The sequence below is a fragment of the Phasianus colchicus genome, unplaced genomic scaffold (genome assembly GCF_987193195.1).
Source record: "Phasianus colchicus unplaced genomic scaffold, bPhaCol1.hap1.1 HAP1_SCAFFOLD_49, whole genome shotgun sequence".
Lineage (NCBI taxonomy): Eukaryota > Metazoa > Chordata > Aves > Galliformes > Phasianidae > Phasianus > Phasianus colchicus.
This window is the reverse complement of record NW_028325227.1, coordinates 289,997-307,108: the sequence shown is the minus strand read 5'-3', so window position 1 is coordinate 307,108 and position 17,112 is coordinate 289,997. Positions and strand designations below refer to the sequence as shown.

The window sequence follows — 17,112 nt, the reverse complement described above, 5'->3', positions numbered from 1 at the left end:
AATATATAAATTATATAATATAATTATATAATATAAATATAAAATAATATAATATATAAATATAAATAATATAATAATATATAATATATAAATTATATTATATAAATAATATAATATAATAAAATAAAAGAATCTGTGGTGGGTGAGAGAGGAAAAGTGCACCTTGAAGCAGGGGACGCCCTGCTGGCACTGCCTATCGCATTCACCACCCTTTTTCTGCAGGTTGTTGTTTCTCAAGGGTCAGTAAGTAATAATGCCCCTAGTTCTATCTGGCATGCAAAGTTCCTCAACTATTAATTTTCTATTAGCCCAAAGGCACAATCATGAGCACTCTAAAAGCATCTGTTGTATAAATCTTAGTGATTTTTCAAAATCAATATATCAGAATATATAAAAGTTGAAGACTTCTTTCAAAGCAGTTAGAGATTAGCACAGAATGGGGCCCTTGGGGATTTATTTCCAGGTTGCAGAAAGTTGGGCTGCAGACCAAACACGTGTTTGTTCTTTTTAGTAGGTTAACAGTATTTCTTGTCATGATGTTATGTTTGCCTTGTTTCCTTTCTCACACTTATAGTATTGTCAATCGAGGCCTTGATTGAGTTATAATGATTGTATTATTAATATAATTAGTGTTATTACTTTATAGTATGGTAGAAGTTTGCTAATAAACAAAAAAAGGGGAAATATGGGAACGTAAGAAAAACTGCACGGAGCAGCAGCTGCGGAGCAAGATAAGCGGCATGAGAACCAAGGACACCTTCAGAAGAAGAAAGAACATCTCACGGCTCTGATTGGCTAAGCAGACAAATGCCACTTCAAGGGTATTAGAGGAATTGTTGGTAGATACAGATTCAGTCAGGCATGCCACGCTGCAAAATCGCGCCACTATAGACTTTTTACTGCTGGCTCATGGGCACGGATGTGAGGACTTTGATGGAATGTGCTGCATGAACCTCACGGAACACTCGTCATCAATACACCAACAAATAGCTAAGCTACAGACCCTCACCAGCCATTTGCAGGAAGAAGAGGGTTTGGGGTTAGAGGACTGGCTCCGTGGGCTAGGAATCGGTCCCTGGTTTCGAGACATCATACGATTCATGCTTATGATACTGGGGGTGTTAATTGTGTTACTGTTGGTGGTGCCATGTGTGTTCTCTTGTCTACATCACTTAATACACTGAGCAATTGATAAGGTAGTAGGAGTTAGCCTAGTTGTCCAAAAAGAAAACAGGGGAAGTGTGGAGAGTGTGATTGAGACCTGGCTGGTTGAGAAAGGCCACACAGACAGTATTCGGCTAATGAGACGAGAGTCCTTGAGCAATGTAACAGGATGTAAACAAGGCTAACGAGGAGAGAGTCCTTGAGCAAACTAACAGGATGTGTAGGAAGGCAGGAGAATGTAGAAATAAGAAAGATGTATGGCATGGTCTAATCACAAAAAGTACAAAGAAGGGCTGGGGCAACAAGTAGCTGAAGAGCCTATCAGGAGCTCGGGCTTTGCAATATGTATGAGCTTCATTAGCACCAACATAAATGCATGCAACCTTCTGATTAAAGTTGAGACTTTCTGATCAATTCTGTGGTTGTGTGTTTGTCTCCCACCGAGCTCCGACAATGGCCAATGCCCTCTGGGGCACCAGGCACATCTCCTACGCAGGATGTGCTGCACAAGTCTTTTTCTTTTTGTTATCAGCAGAATATTTCCTTCTCACCATCATGTCCTATGACTGCTACGTTGCCATCTGCAAGCCCCTGCACTACGGGACCTTGATGGACTGCAGAGCTTGTGCTACCATGGCAGCAGCTGCCTGGGGCACTGGGGCTCTCTTTGCTCTGCTGCACACTGCCAATACATTTTCTCTGCCTCTCTGCCAAGGCAATGCTGTGGATCAGTTCTTCTGTGAAATCCCCCAGATACTCAAGCTCGCCTGCTCAGAATCCTACCTCCGGGAAGTTGGACTTATCATGGCTGCTGTCCTTGTCTTATTTGGGTGTTTTTTATTCATAGTGCTGTCCTACATGCAGATCTTCAGGGCCGTGCTGAGGATGCCTTCTGAGCAGGGATGGCACAAAGCCTTCTCCACATGCCTCCCTCACATGGCCGTGGTCTCCCTGTTTCTCAGCACTGCTTTTTTTGCCCATCCGAGGCCTGCCTCCCTCTCCTCCCCATCCCTGGACCTGGTGTTTTCATTTCTGTACTCGGTGGTGCCTCCAGCAGTGAACCCCCTCATTTACAGCATGAGGAACCAGGAGCTCAAGGGTGCCGTCAGGAAAGTTATCCATTATACATTGTTTCTCCATCAAAACGATGTTCATCATACCCTCAAGACTGCAAAGAAGTTAAGCAAAGTGTGATCGATTTTATGTGATGTTTCCATTTTTTCTTCATATTTCTTTGTCATACTTAAAATAAATTTAATTCCAATTAAATAATATTCATCATCAGTCTTTTTGTTTACTTATTTTTACTTCCATGTGTTGAACCTATTGTACTTAAGGAACCAGGTTCTATGAATAGATAAAGAAATCAACACAGGATCATTTTTTTTGCCTCCCATCCAGTATGGATCATCAGCAGAAGGTCATGAACTAAGACACAAATGCCACAAGGAGCAGTAGTGTCCCTGAGGGATGTTCATCACAGCCTGGAGGGGACTTTCTGCTGCCTTTGAATTGTGCTGCTGCTTCCCTGGAGCCACGGCCATTGGCAGCAGCAGGATGTGGCCTTTTCAGTGCTGCTCTCTTTATGTTCCCAACTGCTATCTTGTGTCCATGCATTTGTGTCAGCTCTCAGTTCTGGTGCAATTGGTGACAGTGCTGTTGTCTCTATGGTGGCATCCCTTTGGCTGCAGGCAGGCAGGCAGTGTGCAGGAGTGTGCCACAGCTGGCCACCCTGCTGAGACCATCATAACAGAAGGGGCTGCTCAGGGCAGGGCCAGAGGGCTGAACATCCCTTCCAAATCTGTGCCAGGAATACAGCCAAGGAGTTGCCCTCGGGAAAGTCCTCTTGCTTTCCAGGGGTTCTGCATGGTTCAAAGTCCCAGGGTGATCAATGAGGACCAAAGGATGGATGAGAGCTCCCTTCTTGGTTGTACATGGCCCAGCAAATGGTAACGGGTCTTGAACATGTCTCTGTGGGACTGTCCCTACTGCGGTGGGACTAATGGCAGATGCTGTCCTGGACAGGAATCTGAAGCATCCTGGAGATGCCAGGGGATCTCCAGGGACAGTGTAAGAGATTGTGTCAGTGTAAGGCAAAGAATAGTTCCTTATGCAATAACAGACCACTGATTCAAAGGAACAGGGGAGTCTGAGGAGCCCACAGGCAAATGAAGGCTCTGCAGTGGTGCTGCTGAGCCAACTGGGCAGATGGAGAGAGACTCAACAATAGAGATCCCATCCAGTTGGGACTGCCTCCACCCTGAGCAGCACAGGGTCAGCCCGGTGTCCCAGGGCACCACAGCTCCCTCGCTCTGCAGAGCAGCTCCACCAGCTCAGGGCCCTGCACAGAGCATGGGGAGGGAAGCAGGAGGGAACAGGGAGCTTCTGCCAGGCCAGCAAGGACACACTGCCCTGGACAAGGATCTGTGGGAGTAGGGCTGGTCCTGGAGAAGCGCTATGGAGAATTGCTGTGAGTTAGAGGATGGATGAGAAGGAACATGCTCTGCTTGCCCTCCTGCTGCAGGTGGCTGCACCAGAGAGGACTCGCAGCCAGCACCTGGATGGAGCTCTGCCACCCGCCTTGCCCTCCCCCTCTCCAGTGCTGTCACTGCTGATGCACTCCATGACCTCCCAGTGCTGCCGGCCGGCACATCTTCCAGGGGCCATTCAGGTGCTGCAGTGACAGTGAGCTCACATCACCACTCCAGCCACCTGTCCTCAGCCTGCCTCTCCCTTGCTCCTCTGCCCTGTCCTGTCCCTGCTGGGATGAGTGCTGTAGGGATGCGCTTCCTGTCCCCACGTTGACTCTTCCCAGCTGCCAGCCTGGTGGGCTCCTGGGGGTACTGATAGTGGGCTTGATGGTGTGGAGCAGAGTCCAGAGAGAAAAGGTGATGTGAAGCAGCATTTTTTCAGTGGAGGCCTCCATGTTCATTTGGCAAGTGAGGACTTGTGCTCAGTGTGCTTGTGGCCCGGAGCTTCTACTCCAGCGCTATCTGCATTGGTCATGGCACAGGAACGACGTTTCATAGACCAGCCACCTCCTTTCTTCCTCACGTTATGTCATAAACCAGTGTCCTTCACTCTGACAGTGTTTGTATCAGCTCATGGATTAAATGAATTAGACCTCTTTTAGTTCTTTGAGTCACAATCCAATGCCTTTTGCTCTCCGCCTCTGTAGCAGATAAATTTTACATACCCTTCATCTGAGGACTGACCTGATAGTTCTTTTCACACTGTTCTTTTTCAACTTCCATAGTTTGGTGGGACTTTTCCCAATGTGATGGGTTTCACCGCAGTGACTGTGACCTATACTTGAGTCTTTTAGGCTGAGTTTGACACCAATGACCCACAATGGTTCATGAATGTTTCTGTTTATTGAGAATAAATCAGAGTTTCTTGGCATTTTAGTGGCCATTTCAGTGCTGGGTCACCCCCAGGGCTCCACTAAGTTGTCTGGGGGGCATTGAGTGTGCTGGGTTGGGCTGCAGCTACAGGGACAAAGACAACAGTTGGCAGTTACTGCCCTGAGACCCTCTTCCCAAGTTCCATCTGCAGCTTCTAGAGGGCTCTGGTCTCCTGCAGGTCCTCTCGGAAAGCTGCCTGTCCCAGACAGGACCTCTGGGGCCTCTGGAGATGGCATGGAATGCTTGTGATCACACAGTGGAGCTTTGCTCCTTGTCATTTATCCTTCAATTAATATGCATTTCCTATTAATATTTATTGTTTCCTGTCTACCTATGTAAAGTACTTATTCTTTTGGGAAGTGAACCATGCTGGTGGGATACGGCTGAGGAGTGTGTCTTGTTTTAGTGAAATTGTATCATGCTTTACTGTTGTTTGTTTTAAAGTAGGAAGCAACGCCCTGTGTTTGTGTGCAGACAGTTCTCTAAGGAAAGCAGGTGAAGGAACGGTGTAAAGGAACTGTAATGTCCAGCTGTAGATTTCAGTGGAGGATTCTGCTGTCGGGAAAAGTGATGCAAGTGCCAGGTGGCATACAGCAGACACGTCAGGCCTGGGGAGGTGAGCAGTCAGGTTGTCTGTACAGTGTCAGGCCTCAAGCAATTGCTTTTCCTGCCTATGCAGATCTCCTTCAGAGACAGTCTGAATCAATATCAAATGGTGAATGATTCCCCAAAAGCAACAAGTTGCACTAATTTAAATCAGAAAACATTTATATTGGGTGCCCTTTAAAGTCTTTCTTTCCTATAGTAAAGAGTACTAAAAGTGTGGAGTAAAGTGTGAGTAAATCCCAGAGGAAGGATTGAGTTCACGCGGAGTAGAGTAAGTTCAAACACACAGTAAAGGGTGGGCAAGCCTGGTGCAAAGTGTAAGTAAAACCTGGAGAAAACTGAGTAAACTCGGAGTCAAGTGTGAGAAACACCCAGAGTAAAGTGTGCGTAGGCCTAGAAGAGAGGGTGTACACACCCAAAATAGGGTATCAGTAAAACCCGGAGAATAGCCTGAGTAAAGCCAGAGGAAAGTGTGAGTAAAGTTGAAGAAAAGTTTGAGGAAACCTTGAGTAAAGTATGAGTCAACAACACTCAAAAAAGAAGTGTGAGTAAACCCGGAGTAAAGTGCGAGTAAGCTTGGACTAAAGTGAGAGGTAAGCCCAAGTGAAGTGTGAGAAAACCCGGAGTAAAGTGTAAGTTAAGACAGAGTAAGGTGTGAGTTAAACACAGAGAAAGGTGTGAGTCCACCCGGAATAGAGCAAGAGTAATCCCTGAGGAAAGAGTCTGCAAGCCTGGTGCAAAGTGTGAGTAAAACCTAGAGAAAACGGTGAGAAGACCAGGCATAAAGTGTGTGTAAACTCCGAGTAAAGTGTGAGAAACACTTGGAGTAAAGTGTGGGTAGGCCCAGAAAAGAGAGCGTACACACCCGGAGTAGGGTGTCAGTAAAACCCTGAGAAAAGTGTGAGTGAAAGGTGAGAAGGGTCCCATAAGTGGAAGTAAAAAGGCAAGAAGGCTTCAAAGTGAATGAGAATAAGGGGAGTGAAGGGAAATAATTAAAGATAGCTTCTAGAAGCAAGAATGTAGAGCTTGTTAGAAAATAAGGGATGTCAGACACTGGGTCTGGGATAGTGAGGGGGTGTAGAAGGCCATACCAATAAGGTCTGAGAACAGCCCGAGGACATTTCACAGAGAGATGATTAGACGTCCACAGAGCAAGAAGAAACCAGTTTGGGGCGATGCCCTCACTTTGGGTCAGAAGTTTACAGGAAGAAAGGGCAGAAGCCTTTGTGAGGAAGTCAAGAAATCTTCATCCCTTGACCCACTACCCACGCACAAGATGAGAGGGTCTGCATGCTAATGAAGTCACGGGATTGTAATGAATATGTATCCGAGTTCCAGGAAAGCTGTTGATGATGTATTAGTTTGGCCTATATCTGTTCCACAAGTATTCCTGATGTGGTGCAAGCTTGGAGGGATGATACCCCCTGCACCAGGGCTTTTGTGCAATTGCCAATAAAAAATAACTTCTCTATATCCTTACAGGCTATAGGGATTGATTTCCACACGTCAAAACCTTCAGTAAAGTTTGAGTAAAACACACACACAAAAAAAGAAGTGTGAGTAAACCCAGAAAGAAGAGTGAGCAAACTTGGCATAAAGTGTGAGGTAAGCCCAAGTCAAGTGTGAGAAAACCCGGAGTAAAGTGTTAGTAAATGAGGACTAAAGTGTGAGTACAACTCAGAGTAAGGTGTGAGTCCACCCAGAGTAGAGCAAGTGCAAACCCAGAGTAAAAAGTGTGCAAGCCTTGTGCAAAGTGTGTGTAAAACCGGTAGAAAGCTGTGAGCAAACCAGGAGTAAAGTGTGACCAAACCCAGAGTCCAGTGTGAGAAACACCTAGAGTAAAGTGTGTGTAGGCCCAGAAGAGAGAGTGTACACACCCAGAGTATGGTGTCAGTAAAACCCAGAGAAAAGTGTGAATAAAACCAGAGTTAAGTGCAGACGTGCGGAATCAAGCTCTGTAACCCAAGTAAGGTTGCAAAGCAGGTACGGTTTATTCAGTGCTGCGCAGACACTGGGTGCAAAGGGGTAGATCCACCTAACTTGCACACCATCCAGAAAAATGGTGCTACAGATATAGGCCAAACAAATGCATAATCAATAGTTTTCCTGGAATTCAGATACATATTCATTACAACCCCGAGAGTTCATTAGCATGCAGACCCTCCCCTCTTGCACGTGCGTTGTGGGTCATGGGATGAAGATTTGTTGTCTTCCTCACAAAAGCTTTTGACTTTTCTTGCTGTAAACTTCTGATCTTTCAGGAGGACATCCCCCCAAACCTGTTTCTTCTTGCCCTGTGGACATCTCATCACCTTCCTGCCAAATGTTCTTGGGTTGTTCTCAAGCCTTATCAGTATGGCCTTCATCCCCTTCACTATCCCAGACCCAGTGTCTGCCATCCTTTATTTCTTTAACAATCTCTACATTCTTGCTTCTATAAGCTATCTCTAACTACCCCTATCCTCAGTCCCTGTGAAGCCCTTTTCTCACCTTCTACTCTTTTACTGTGGGGCCCTTTTCTCACCCTTCAAACAAGGTGAGAGAACAAAACTGAAATACAAACACAGCAAATCACTTTAATTACAGTAAATAGGTAAGGAATATGAAGGATGTGAAATCCTAACTGACTGTGAGCAGATTTCTGTCTTGGAAATGATTTAAATTATGTAAACTATTAGTCAAATGTGTTGTGGGTTAGGCGTTGTTTCAATTAATATATTAAGGTGAAAGGGACGCTGAATTCATCAGCTGTTCCAAAGTTTGCAGGAAAAAGCCTGCATTTGATATGTAGCCATAAACACTCACAGTTTATTGTCACTGGGTTTTAAGCAAGGAAAGAAGAAAGCACCTTTTCCCTCAACCCAGGAATTGTTGAGTTGTGTTTTCTCCCCTGTCCTGTTGAGGAGGGGCACCTGGGAGCCAGGCAAGGTGAGCACAGCGCAGCTGGGTGCTGAGTTCCAGGGTGATTTTGGGGTCCCAGCCCCGCAGCATGAGGCTCCATATGCCTTCCCCTCTGCAGAATAGCCCTCCCCCACCGCCCCACAGGGAGCTCAGTGCAGGCACTGTGTGGGGCAGCATGCGTGCAGTGGTACAGAGATGTGCCCCCAGCATAGCCCCTGTCAGCATGCACTGACCTTCTGCTCCAGCAGCCTCCCCCACAGGCTGTTCCCTGCCCAGCTCCAACATATCCTATACAGCTCACAGCCATCCCTGTTCTGAGCTCCGTTGAGCTCTGGGCTGGGAGAGGGTGCGGCCAGGCTGCCCACTCCCCAGTGAAGGCACTGAGCCCAGGGAGAATGTGGAATGGTCCCATTTCAGCCCTCAGCCCTCAGCAGATTACAGTGAAAAGTGCTGCTGGAAATCACTGGCATGAGGTCTGGATCTGCTGCTAGCTTCCTTGGGCAGTGTCTCCTTTCTGTTCACACAACAGGAAGCTTTGCTGGATCTGTGCCCTGAGGCACCCTGCTTCATGGCCCCACAGGCATGGGGTGGTCTCCAGGGCTCCAGGATCACCTCTGCCAGCTCCCTCCTCTTGTGGGCTCTCAGAGGCTGACGTCCTTGCATGGACTGAGCAGAGGGATTACCCTTTGAATGGTCACAACCAGACTCTGATGTTCCATCTGTCCCCCAGCACACTCATCTTGTACCACGGTTGACTTTGGGGTAATGGCCAGCTTGAGGGTTGGGAGACTGTCACAAGGACTTCTGCCTGGGACAGAGACTGAGCAACAGCAGCAAGGTCATGGGGTCCTGGTCGTACTTGATTCTTCAGGGAGATTTTATGAGCACATCAACTCCCATCAGACTCCATCCCTCCTCTGATCTGATCTGATGATGACACTGTGCTGGCCATGCTGATCAGAGTGGGCAGCAGACCCAGGTCGACAGGGATGAGTGCTGATAAATCCTCTTCCTAAGAGTCTGCGGGTGTGCAAAATGCTTGGAATGACAATGGAACATTTCCAAAGGCACTGTGTGTGCACAGGTATGCCTGAGGAATCTTCCTTCAGCCTCCTGTCCTGGATCTGCTGCATCCCCACTGCCTCCACAGTGCCTGCTGGCATCTCATTTGCCTACAGATACAGAAAGATAACACAGAGGCTGTGGTAGAGTCAGCACTGACCCAGAGTTCATATGGGCTCCAGGAGAAAGAGAGCACAGTGATGCCTCAGTACAAGTGGAAGGAAGCCAAACACTTGTATAGGACCATGATAACCACTACTGATACTCACACACACACACACGAACAGCAGAGAAAAACGTATCTATTAATATAAATAAATATTATAAACATTAAAAATCATAATGTAGGCCTGTTACTGGACAGACTTAGAATTATTTGTAGAGACAGATGAGAAGTTTATCCCTGGTGGATGTGGGAATACAAGATAGACTATTTAGAGCAGAAGTGGTGGAGCAAGACAAGCAGCATGAAAAAGCAAGGCTGAGAACACAGGATATATCTAGAAGAAAAGTAAAAGGAATGGTGCACAGCTCTGATTGGGTTACTGCCTGTCTGCACGGAAAAGGAATGTTTGTGGAATACATTGTCAACATGAAAAGGCAAATGGGAAAGTTGTAAAGGCTGATAGGAAAGGTAAAAAAGGAAACTTGTGAGTGTATATAAGTGATGTGAGAACCTGTAAAAAACAATTTGTATCATTCACATTAGAGTCTGAGCCTGTTTGCCATAGATGGAATTTGTCCATGACATCATTTTCCTCACTGCATCCTTGAGCTCCTGGTTCCTCATGCTGTAGATGTGGGGGTTCAGTGTTGGAGGCACCACTGAGTACAGAAATGACACCACCAGGTTCAGTGAAAGGGACAACAGAGAGGGTGACTTCAGGTAGGCAAAAAAATCAGTGCTGAGAAAGAGGGAGACCACGGCCAGGTGAGGGAGGCACGTGGAGAAGGCTTTGTGCCGTCCCTGCTCAGAGGGCATCCTCAGCAAAGCCCTGAAGATCTGCACATAGGACACAACAATGCATATAAAACAACCAAAAAAGGCAAGAACACTAAGGACAGTAAGTCCAATTTCCCTGAGGTAGTCTGATTCTGAGCAGGAGAGCTTGAGGATCTGGGGGATTTCACAGAAGAACTGATCCACTACACTGCCTTGGCAGAGAGGCAGTGAAAATGAATTGGCAGTGTGCAGCAGAGCAAAAAGAACCCCAGTGCCCCAGGCAGCTGCTGCCATGGTGGCACAAGCTCTGCTGTCCATCAAGGTCCCGTAGTGCAGGGGCTTGCAGATGGCAACGTAGCGGTCATAGGACATGATGGTGAGAATGCAATACCCTGCTGAAAACAAAAACAAAAAGAAAAAGACCTGAGCAGCACATCCAGCATAGGAGATGTGCCTGGTGTCCCAGAGGGCATTGGCCATGGCTTTGGGGAGAGTGGTGGAAATGCAGCCCAGGTCGAGGAGGGCGAGGTTGAGGAGGAAGAAGTCCATGGGGGTGTGCAGGTGGTGGTGGCAGGCTACGGCTGTGCTGATGCGGCCGTTGCCCAGGAGGGCAGCCAGGTAGATGCCCAGCAGGAGCCAGAAGTGCAGGAGCTGCAGCTGCCGCGTGTCTGCCAGCGCCAGCAGGAGGAACTCGCTGATGGAGCTGCTGTTGGGCATCTGCTGCCTCTTGCCACAAGAACCTGTCCAAGGAGTACAAAAGTTAAAGACAGAGATTTCAGTGTGGAAAATTTTCAGTTAACCCCAGTTATGTGAGCCACATTTCTTGACGTTGAGTTTTGTCTTGAGGGCTTCTGCACTTTTTCTCTCCAGGAAGCAGTCTTGTCCCCATAGGGACAGGGAAATGTGGTCGTGTAGGGAAAGGTTTTCTTTCCAAAATGTATCACATGGAGTAAATTCTAATAGAGAAGTGCTTGTCAGCATCTGTGGACTCAAAGCCAGAAATATGTGGGTTACAAATGGAAGTTGCAGTGATAGTTTTTTCTGCACTCCATCCTCTCACTCAGTGTGTCCATGGAGGGTTTGCTGAATTGAGAAATTCGGAGCACTTCTGCTGTACTCAGTATGAATGCCTATGAGACCTGAGAGGCAAAAGGATTCATGTCTGCTTAGTGTGGAGAAAGGGCAGCTGGTTGGGCTTGTTTCTAATTGTTCTGAGCTTGTCAGTTTTGAAGAGGGAGATGGATTACACTCCCAGAACACTGTGAAAAGAAGGCAGACCCAGCTGAGAGCAGAGGAATCCACTGCCCATCACGGAATATTGCAAAGGAAACCTAACATTCATTCCCTGCTGCAGCAGGGAAGACCTCATCTGGAACAGCTCTTATTCTATGATAAAGAAACATAGAGTGTATGCAGCCTGATCTGCACTGGGATGTGCCAGATTTGGTGATCCCTCTTGGAAAAGTGTTTGCATTACCTATGGTGAGAGACTTACTCTGTCAATGGCTGAAAGCAATGCTCCTGCAGTGAGGTCGCAGCCTGCTCACACCCCACACATCCTGTAATCCCTCTCTCCTTTCTCTTCTATCTTCATGTCACCTCAGAACGTGCTGCTAGTACTGATGCAGAGTACACGGGAGCTGCTCTTAGTCAGAGCTGTGTCTCTGCAGCACTGCCCACTTGTAGGAGCTCCCTGTGTCCCAGGAGCCCAGACCAGCTCAGCAGCAGAGGATGTGATTTCTATCCTCCCGATGATCTCTCCTGAGATGTCCCTGGGTCTCTGTGGCCAACAGCTCCTAAAAGACAGCAGTGTCATGATTGTACTCTGAAATCTGCTGCATTAACCACCAAATGCCCACTGGACAAGGACCAATTCCAGACATACGGTTAGCCCTTCAGTGAGTGTTGCTGTATCAAAAAGTGCACACAGGCAAGGACAGGGAGGGGTGGACTTGCCCTGGGCAGGGCAGTGATCCAGCTGAGGTAGTGCTGGCATCTCATCCCTAGATGGAAACTCTATGGTGGAAATGGGTTTGGGATTTCTCTGGTTCAGTTCAGATATGCACAAAGAGTTGCCTGCATGTGAGCTCCTGCTCTGAGTCCTTGGTCCTCCAGTGGAGAGTCAGTTGCTCACACACAGACCCTGGGTGATGACCAAGGTGCCTGCGATGCTCCTGGATGTGTGCTAGTGCTTGTGAAGTGTGTGGGAAATCCCTGAGACAGACACCTCCTTCCTGAGCATCAGCTGAGGGCCAGAGAGGGGTTAGAGCTATTCTTGGCCATCCTAAATGACAACAGACCACTGCGTTTAGGGCACTGGAGTATGTCTTTTTTACTCATCTCCGTGGAGCAGGCAGAGTTATTCAGCTGACTAAATGGATGAGCTCACAAAAGAAGAGGCAGATCTTCCTCTGTTCTCCATCTGTTGCCTATTCTGGAGCTCAAGGCACTACAGAGCTGACGCACATCTTTGTTCTTCGTCTGAAGAAGCCTCAGTTTTCTATGTGCTCTCATGTGAATGACATCAGAAGCAGCCTAGTGTCATGCCAGTTCCCTGGGCTGTCCAGCACACTCACATGCAGCTGCAAATGCAGCACAGGGCCTTCAGGAAAGACATGTCCAGGAGTATCCATGCTGCTTGGATAACTTAGCTACCCATAATGGGTCCAATGATTATGTGCCACCTTCATAGATACCATGGATGCACTGAATCCAATAATGCCTCCTGAATAGGATGTTTTCTTATGTGATTTTACACTGATGAGAACACCAGTATGTGCTGGGCTACATAGCTTTGTACACTTGCAGGCCTGAGCTCTTGTTTGGATCACAGGAACACAACTGGACTGTAGCATGAGTCTTCATGATAGATGGGAGAGGAGACAAAAAAGAGCAACTGCCCTCTGTGGGTGTGCCCTGAGCTCTTCCTTGGGATGGCAGAGCAGCCAGGTGAGAGTGAATGGCAATGGCAAATAGAGGAGACCAACAGTGTCTGTTCCTGGCTTCCTGATCATGAGGAGGAAGTGGAAGGTGCCCAATGCAGACAGATAGGAGCCTGATGTTTCAGGCCCTTGTCCCCTTTGGGGGCCTTTTCCACTGCAGTATCTGCTGCAGGGACAGCACAGCAGGGCATACAAGATCCAGGATATCCCTGGAGAGCACAGCTGACAGTTTGTTCACCAAGCCTTAGAGAAACCAAAGAGGAGAGGTGCTCTGCTGCATCTCATACTCACTGACAAGGAAGGGCTGGTGGAGAATTTGAAGGTCCAAGTGAACCTGGTCTGCAGTGGCCATGGGATGGTGGAGCTGTGGAGTCTGAAGGGAGGGCAAAAGTCAAGTTCACACCTTGGGTTTCAGGAGAGCACACCTTGGCTTCTTCAAGTGTCTGTGGTGCCCAGTACAGAAAGAATGCAGATATAGGAATTGGAAACAAGAAGTGGTCAGCTGGGAGCAATGCAGAGTGTTTGTCCTAGTGTACCTGCTGAGATTAGTTTAGAAAGTCTAAAGCTCACACAGAGTTGAACCTGCCCAGGCATATCAAAGACAGAAGGGCTTTTAGAAATATATACACAACAAAAGGAAATCTAGGGTGAATGTGAGCTCACAGTGAAATGGGGCATGCTACCTGGCATGAAGGGCGTGAAGCCTCCTGTGCTGCATGTGACCTTCTAAAACAAGGTCTGAGAACGTGAGAAGATCTCAGTACCACAGTGTGACTCAATTAGTGGAAACACTGAGAGCTGCCATGGACAATTCTCAGCAGGGAAATTCTGGGGAGTGCCAGGCTCTGTTCAAAGCAGAGATGGATTTTCTCTTATTTTTGAAGCTGTAAGTCTGAAAGATGTTCCTGTCAATAAAACTGAAGCAATTGAACTAAATTGAATTGAATTGAATTGAATTGGATGGATTGAAGACCAAGATGGAAATCAGTGAAAATGAGTTAACACACCTCTCAAGTTCTGAAATACTCATGAGATCTGTTTTTTTTTCTAAGTTGAAAATTCAAGAGTTCTAGGGGATTTTGTGTCCTTTCTATTTTATTCAAAAAAGAACAACATTTTGCAGAACTGTGTTAGCAGGAAACACATGCCTTCAGATACGGGGACACAGACTGTGTTTCATTGTTCATCATGAAGGAATTCTGTTTGTTGGAAAAAAGAGAAATCTTTCATTGCCCATGTGCAGCTGGTTCTCTGAGGAATTGGTGCCAGTGCCAATGCCCTGTGACCAATGCCCAGCGTCCACCGCTGCTCTACCCTGCTGTGTATTTGATGTCCCTCATCCTCCAGCTGTCTCCAGCTCTCCTAAATCAATGACCATGATTCAGGACAAGTTTTCAGCAGGCCATCTGGACACATGCTCTTCCCACTGCTTTACAATCTTTTCCTTCCCTTGCTCTTTGTTCACTCAGATACCTCCCAACTATCTGGCTGATCTGTGAACTTCAGGGAGATTATTGGAACTTGCAACATTTCTGCAAAGTCTGATGGACTCCTTGATCAACTACTTAACTGTGATTCTATCTATGCCTTCCTATCTCTGCCTAACATATTTCTTGCACAAATATTCCCAAGACAAACCTCATTAGGTGTGGCTTGGACAAGGCATGCAGTTGATTACATTGCTCTACAGTTCGTTCAATTGCATCATGTTTACAATTGTTGGGAAAAAAAAAAAAAAGAGAGAGAAATCTTTCATTACCCATGTGCAGCTGGTTCTCTGAGGAAAGCCAGTGGGAGATGGTGCAAACAAGGTTTAGCACTGAGCGGGTGACTGCAGAGGAGAAAAGTGATGTGAGGAAAACTGATGCAAGTCCCATGGGGCCAATGGGAGTAGAAATGGGGTGAGGTAGCTGCAGAGGACATTTGTCCACACAGTGACGAGGCAAAGGTCGTTAGGGGACATCCTGGATCAATATCATTTACAAAGTGCTGCTTCATCTTCTTGTTTAAACCCAACTATAAATAAATAAATAAATAGTCTTCATAAATACCCATCTTTCTCTTCAAATTTTAACTCTCTCCCGACACCTGTCCAGTTTGCTGCACAAGTTCTGAACACCTGAAGAAGATGACAGGAAGGCACAAGGCACAGGAAGGCTCTTCAGGTTGTAATGGGTCCCACGGGGCATTTGCTGCTGAGTCCATCAACCTCCAGTGCACAGAGAAGATTGCATGAAGTGCTCAAGAAGACAAAGTCTGAAGGAACAGTGAAGTTTCCTGGAGTATTAATGGGCCCCACTGAGGACCATTCACAAGCCAGCTTCCCCAGGGACTTGTTAGAGCAGATAATTGGAAGCCATGATTGCAGGCAGACCAAGGCACTGGGATGGTGGCTGTGATGCTGAGCAAAGCCTCCTTTGTCTTGTGAAGCAGAAAGGCCAAGGCCTGATCCCCAGAGCCTTGGCAGGGAGATCGTGTCCCTCCTGCTGGCTCAGGGCCCTTCCTGGGGCAGTGGGATGGAGGTTTGTCTGATGTCACATGGAAGACTGTGGGACAGCAGCTGCCACTCTGCATGGGGTGCAGGGATACCATGAGGCCCAAATCCCATATGAGCAGCGTGTCTCATGCCAGGATGTGGGATGTGAGAATGGCCCAGTCTGAACAAGCATTCAATCCCAATGAAACTTTGAACTTCAGATCACTCAGTTCTAGTGCCCTCCTTTAGATAGTATCCCATAGTTGTATGTCCTTTATGTTCTTTATGTTCTGACCCATTCTCCAGCGGCTTATCCATCAAATTATGTTTCTGTGTAGCCCTGTGCAGAACATTTTGCCCAGAAGGATACTGTGAGAAATAGTCAAACTATTCTCTCTATACTCTATTGAAATCTTAAAGGATAACCTCAACTGGCTTCTCTTGGTCAACTCAGTGGGTGATGCTGTCATAAAGGGACATTAAGTTAAACAGGACCTTCCCCTCATGAGCTTGTGTTGGGTGTGACCAACGAGAGAATTATCCTTCAGGTGTTTTTAAGTAACTCTTAGCACCATTTTCTCCATAAATTTACCAGGCACTGAAGTGAGAATGACAGTTCTGTAATTACTGATGTCCTCTTACTTCCTCATGTTTAAAATAAGGACAATGTTTGCCATCTTTCTCTGTATGGGATCTGACATTACCCTAAACTACTTCTGATGCCATCCACATGAGAGCTCAGAGCAAACTAATAAGGAGTCATGAGTGAAATAATGTAGATGTTTCATAGCTTTGTAATGCCTTCAACTCCAGACTATGCCACAGATGGAGCAGAGAGGAAGGTCTGTCTGTTCTTTTGTGAGCATCCATTTGGTCAGCAAAATAACACAACATGCTCCATGGGGACAGGTGCAAAAGGCACAGTGGGTGCCCCAAGCACAGGGCTGTGGTGGCATTTAGGATGGCCAAGAATACCTCCCTTCTGGCCCTCAGCTGATGCTCAGGAAGGAGCTGTCTGTCTCACAGATTTTCCACCACAGTTTACAAGCACGAGCACACAGCTAGGATCACTTCAGGCACCTTGGTCATCCCTGAGTGTCTATGTGTGAGCAGTGCAGTCCCTGTTAAATAAAGAGCAAGGATTCAGATGAGGGGCTCACACACAGACACCTCACTGTGTACATCTGAACTCAGCTAAGAGGACTCCCTGCTCTCACGGTTCTGTGAGGAACTGATCCCATTTCAGCCTCAGGTTTTCCATCAGCGGATGAGATGAATAACTCTAGGGTTAGGATGAGAGGGTCTGATATTAACAGGACATATGGAAATGGCTTTAAAATAAAAAGGGGTGACTAAGGTTTGATATTGGAAAGGCATTTTTTACACACAGGCACTGGAAAATGTTGCCAAGAGTAGTTGTGGAGGCCCATACCTGCAGGCATTCAAGGTCAGGTTGGTTGGGATCCTGGGCAGCCTGTTCTGGTAGATGGCAACCCTTTCCATGGCTGGGGGGCTAGAACTAGGTGATTTTTCAAGTCTCCTCCACACTATGCTGTTCTATGATTCTGTAATGTTATGACTTAGAACTTTTTAGCGGCTGTTTCCAGATTTGGC

At 47.0% G+C, this 17,112-nt stretch overlaps 1 protein-coding gene across 1 annotated transcript; it reads left to right on the top strand.

The window, feature by feature from the left end:
* Positions 1-359: 359 nt before the first annotated feature.
* On the top strand, positions 360-2,412 carry LOC149911953 (olfactory receptor 14J1-like). Its single transcript, XM_090132985.1, has one exon. The coding sequence runs from the start codon at positions 1,618-1,620 to the stop codon at positions 2,356-2,358; it is 741 nt and encodes a 246-aa protein (XP_089989111.1). The 5' UTR covers positions 360-1,617; the 3' UTR covers positions 2,359-2,412.
* The last annotated feature ends 14,700 nt before the right edge of the window (positions 2,413-17,112 follow it).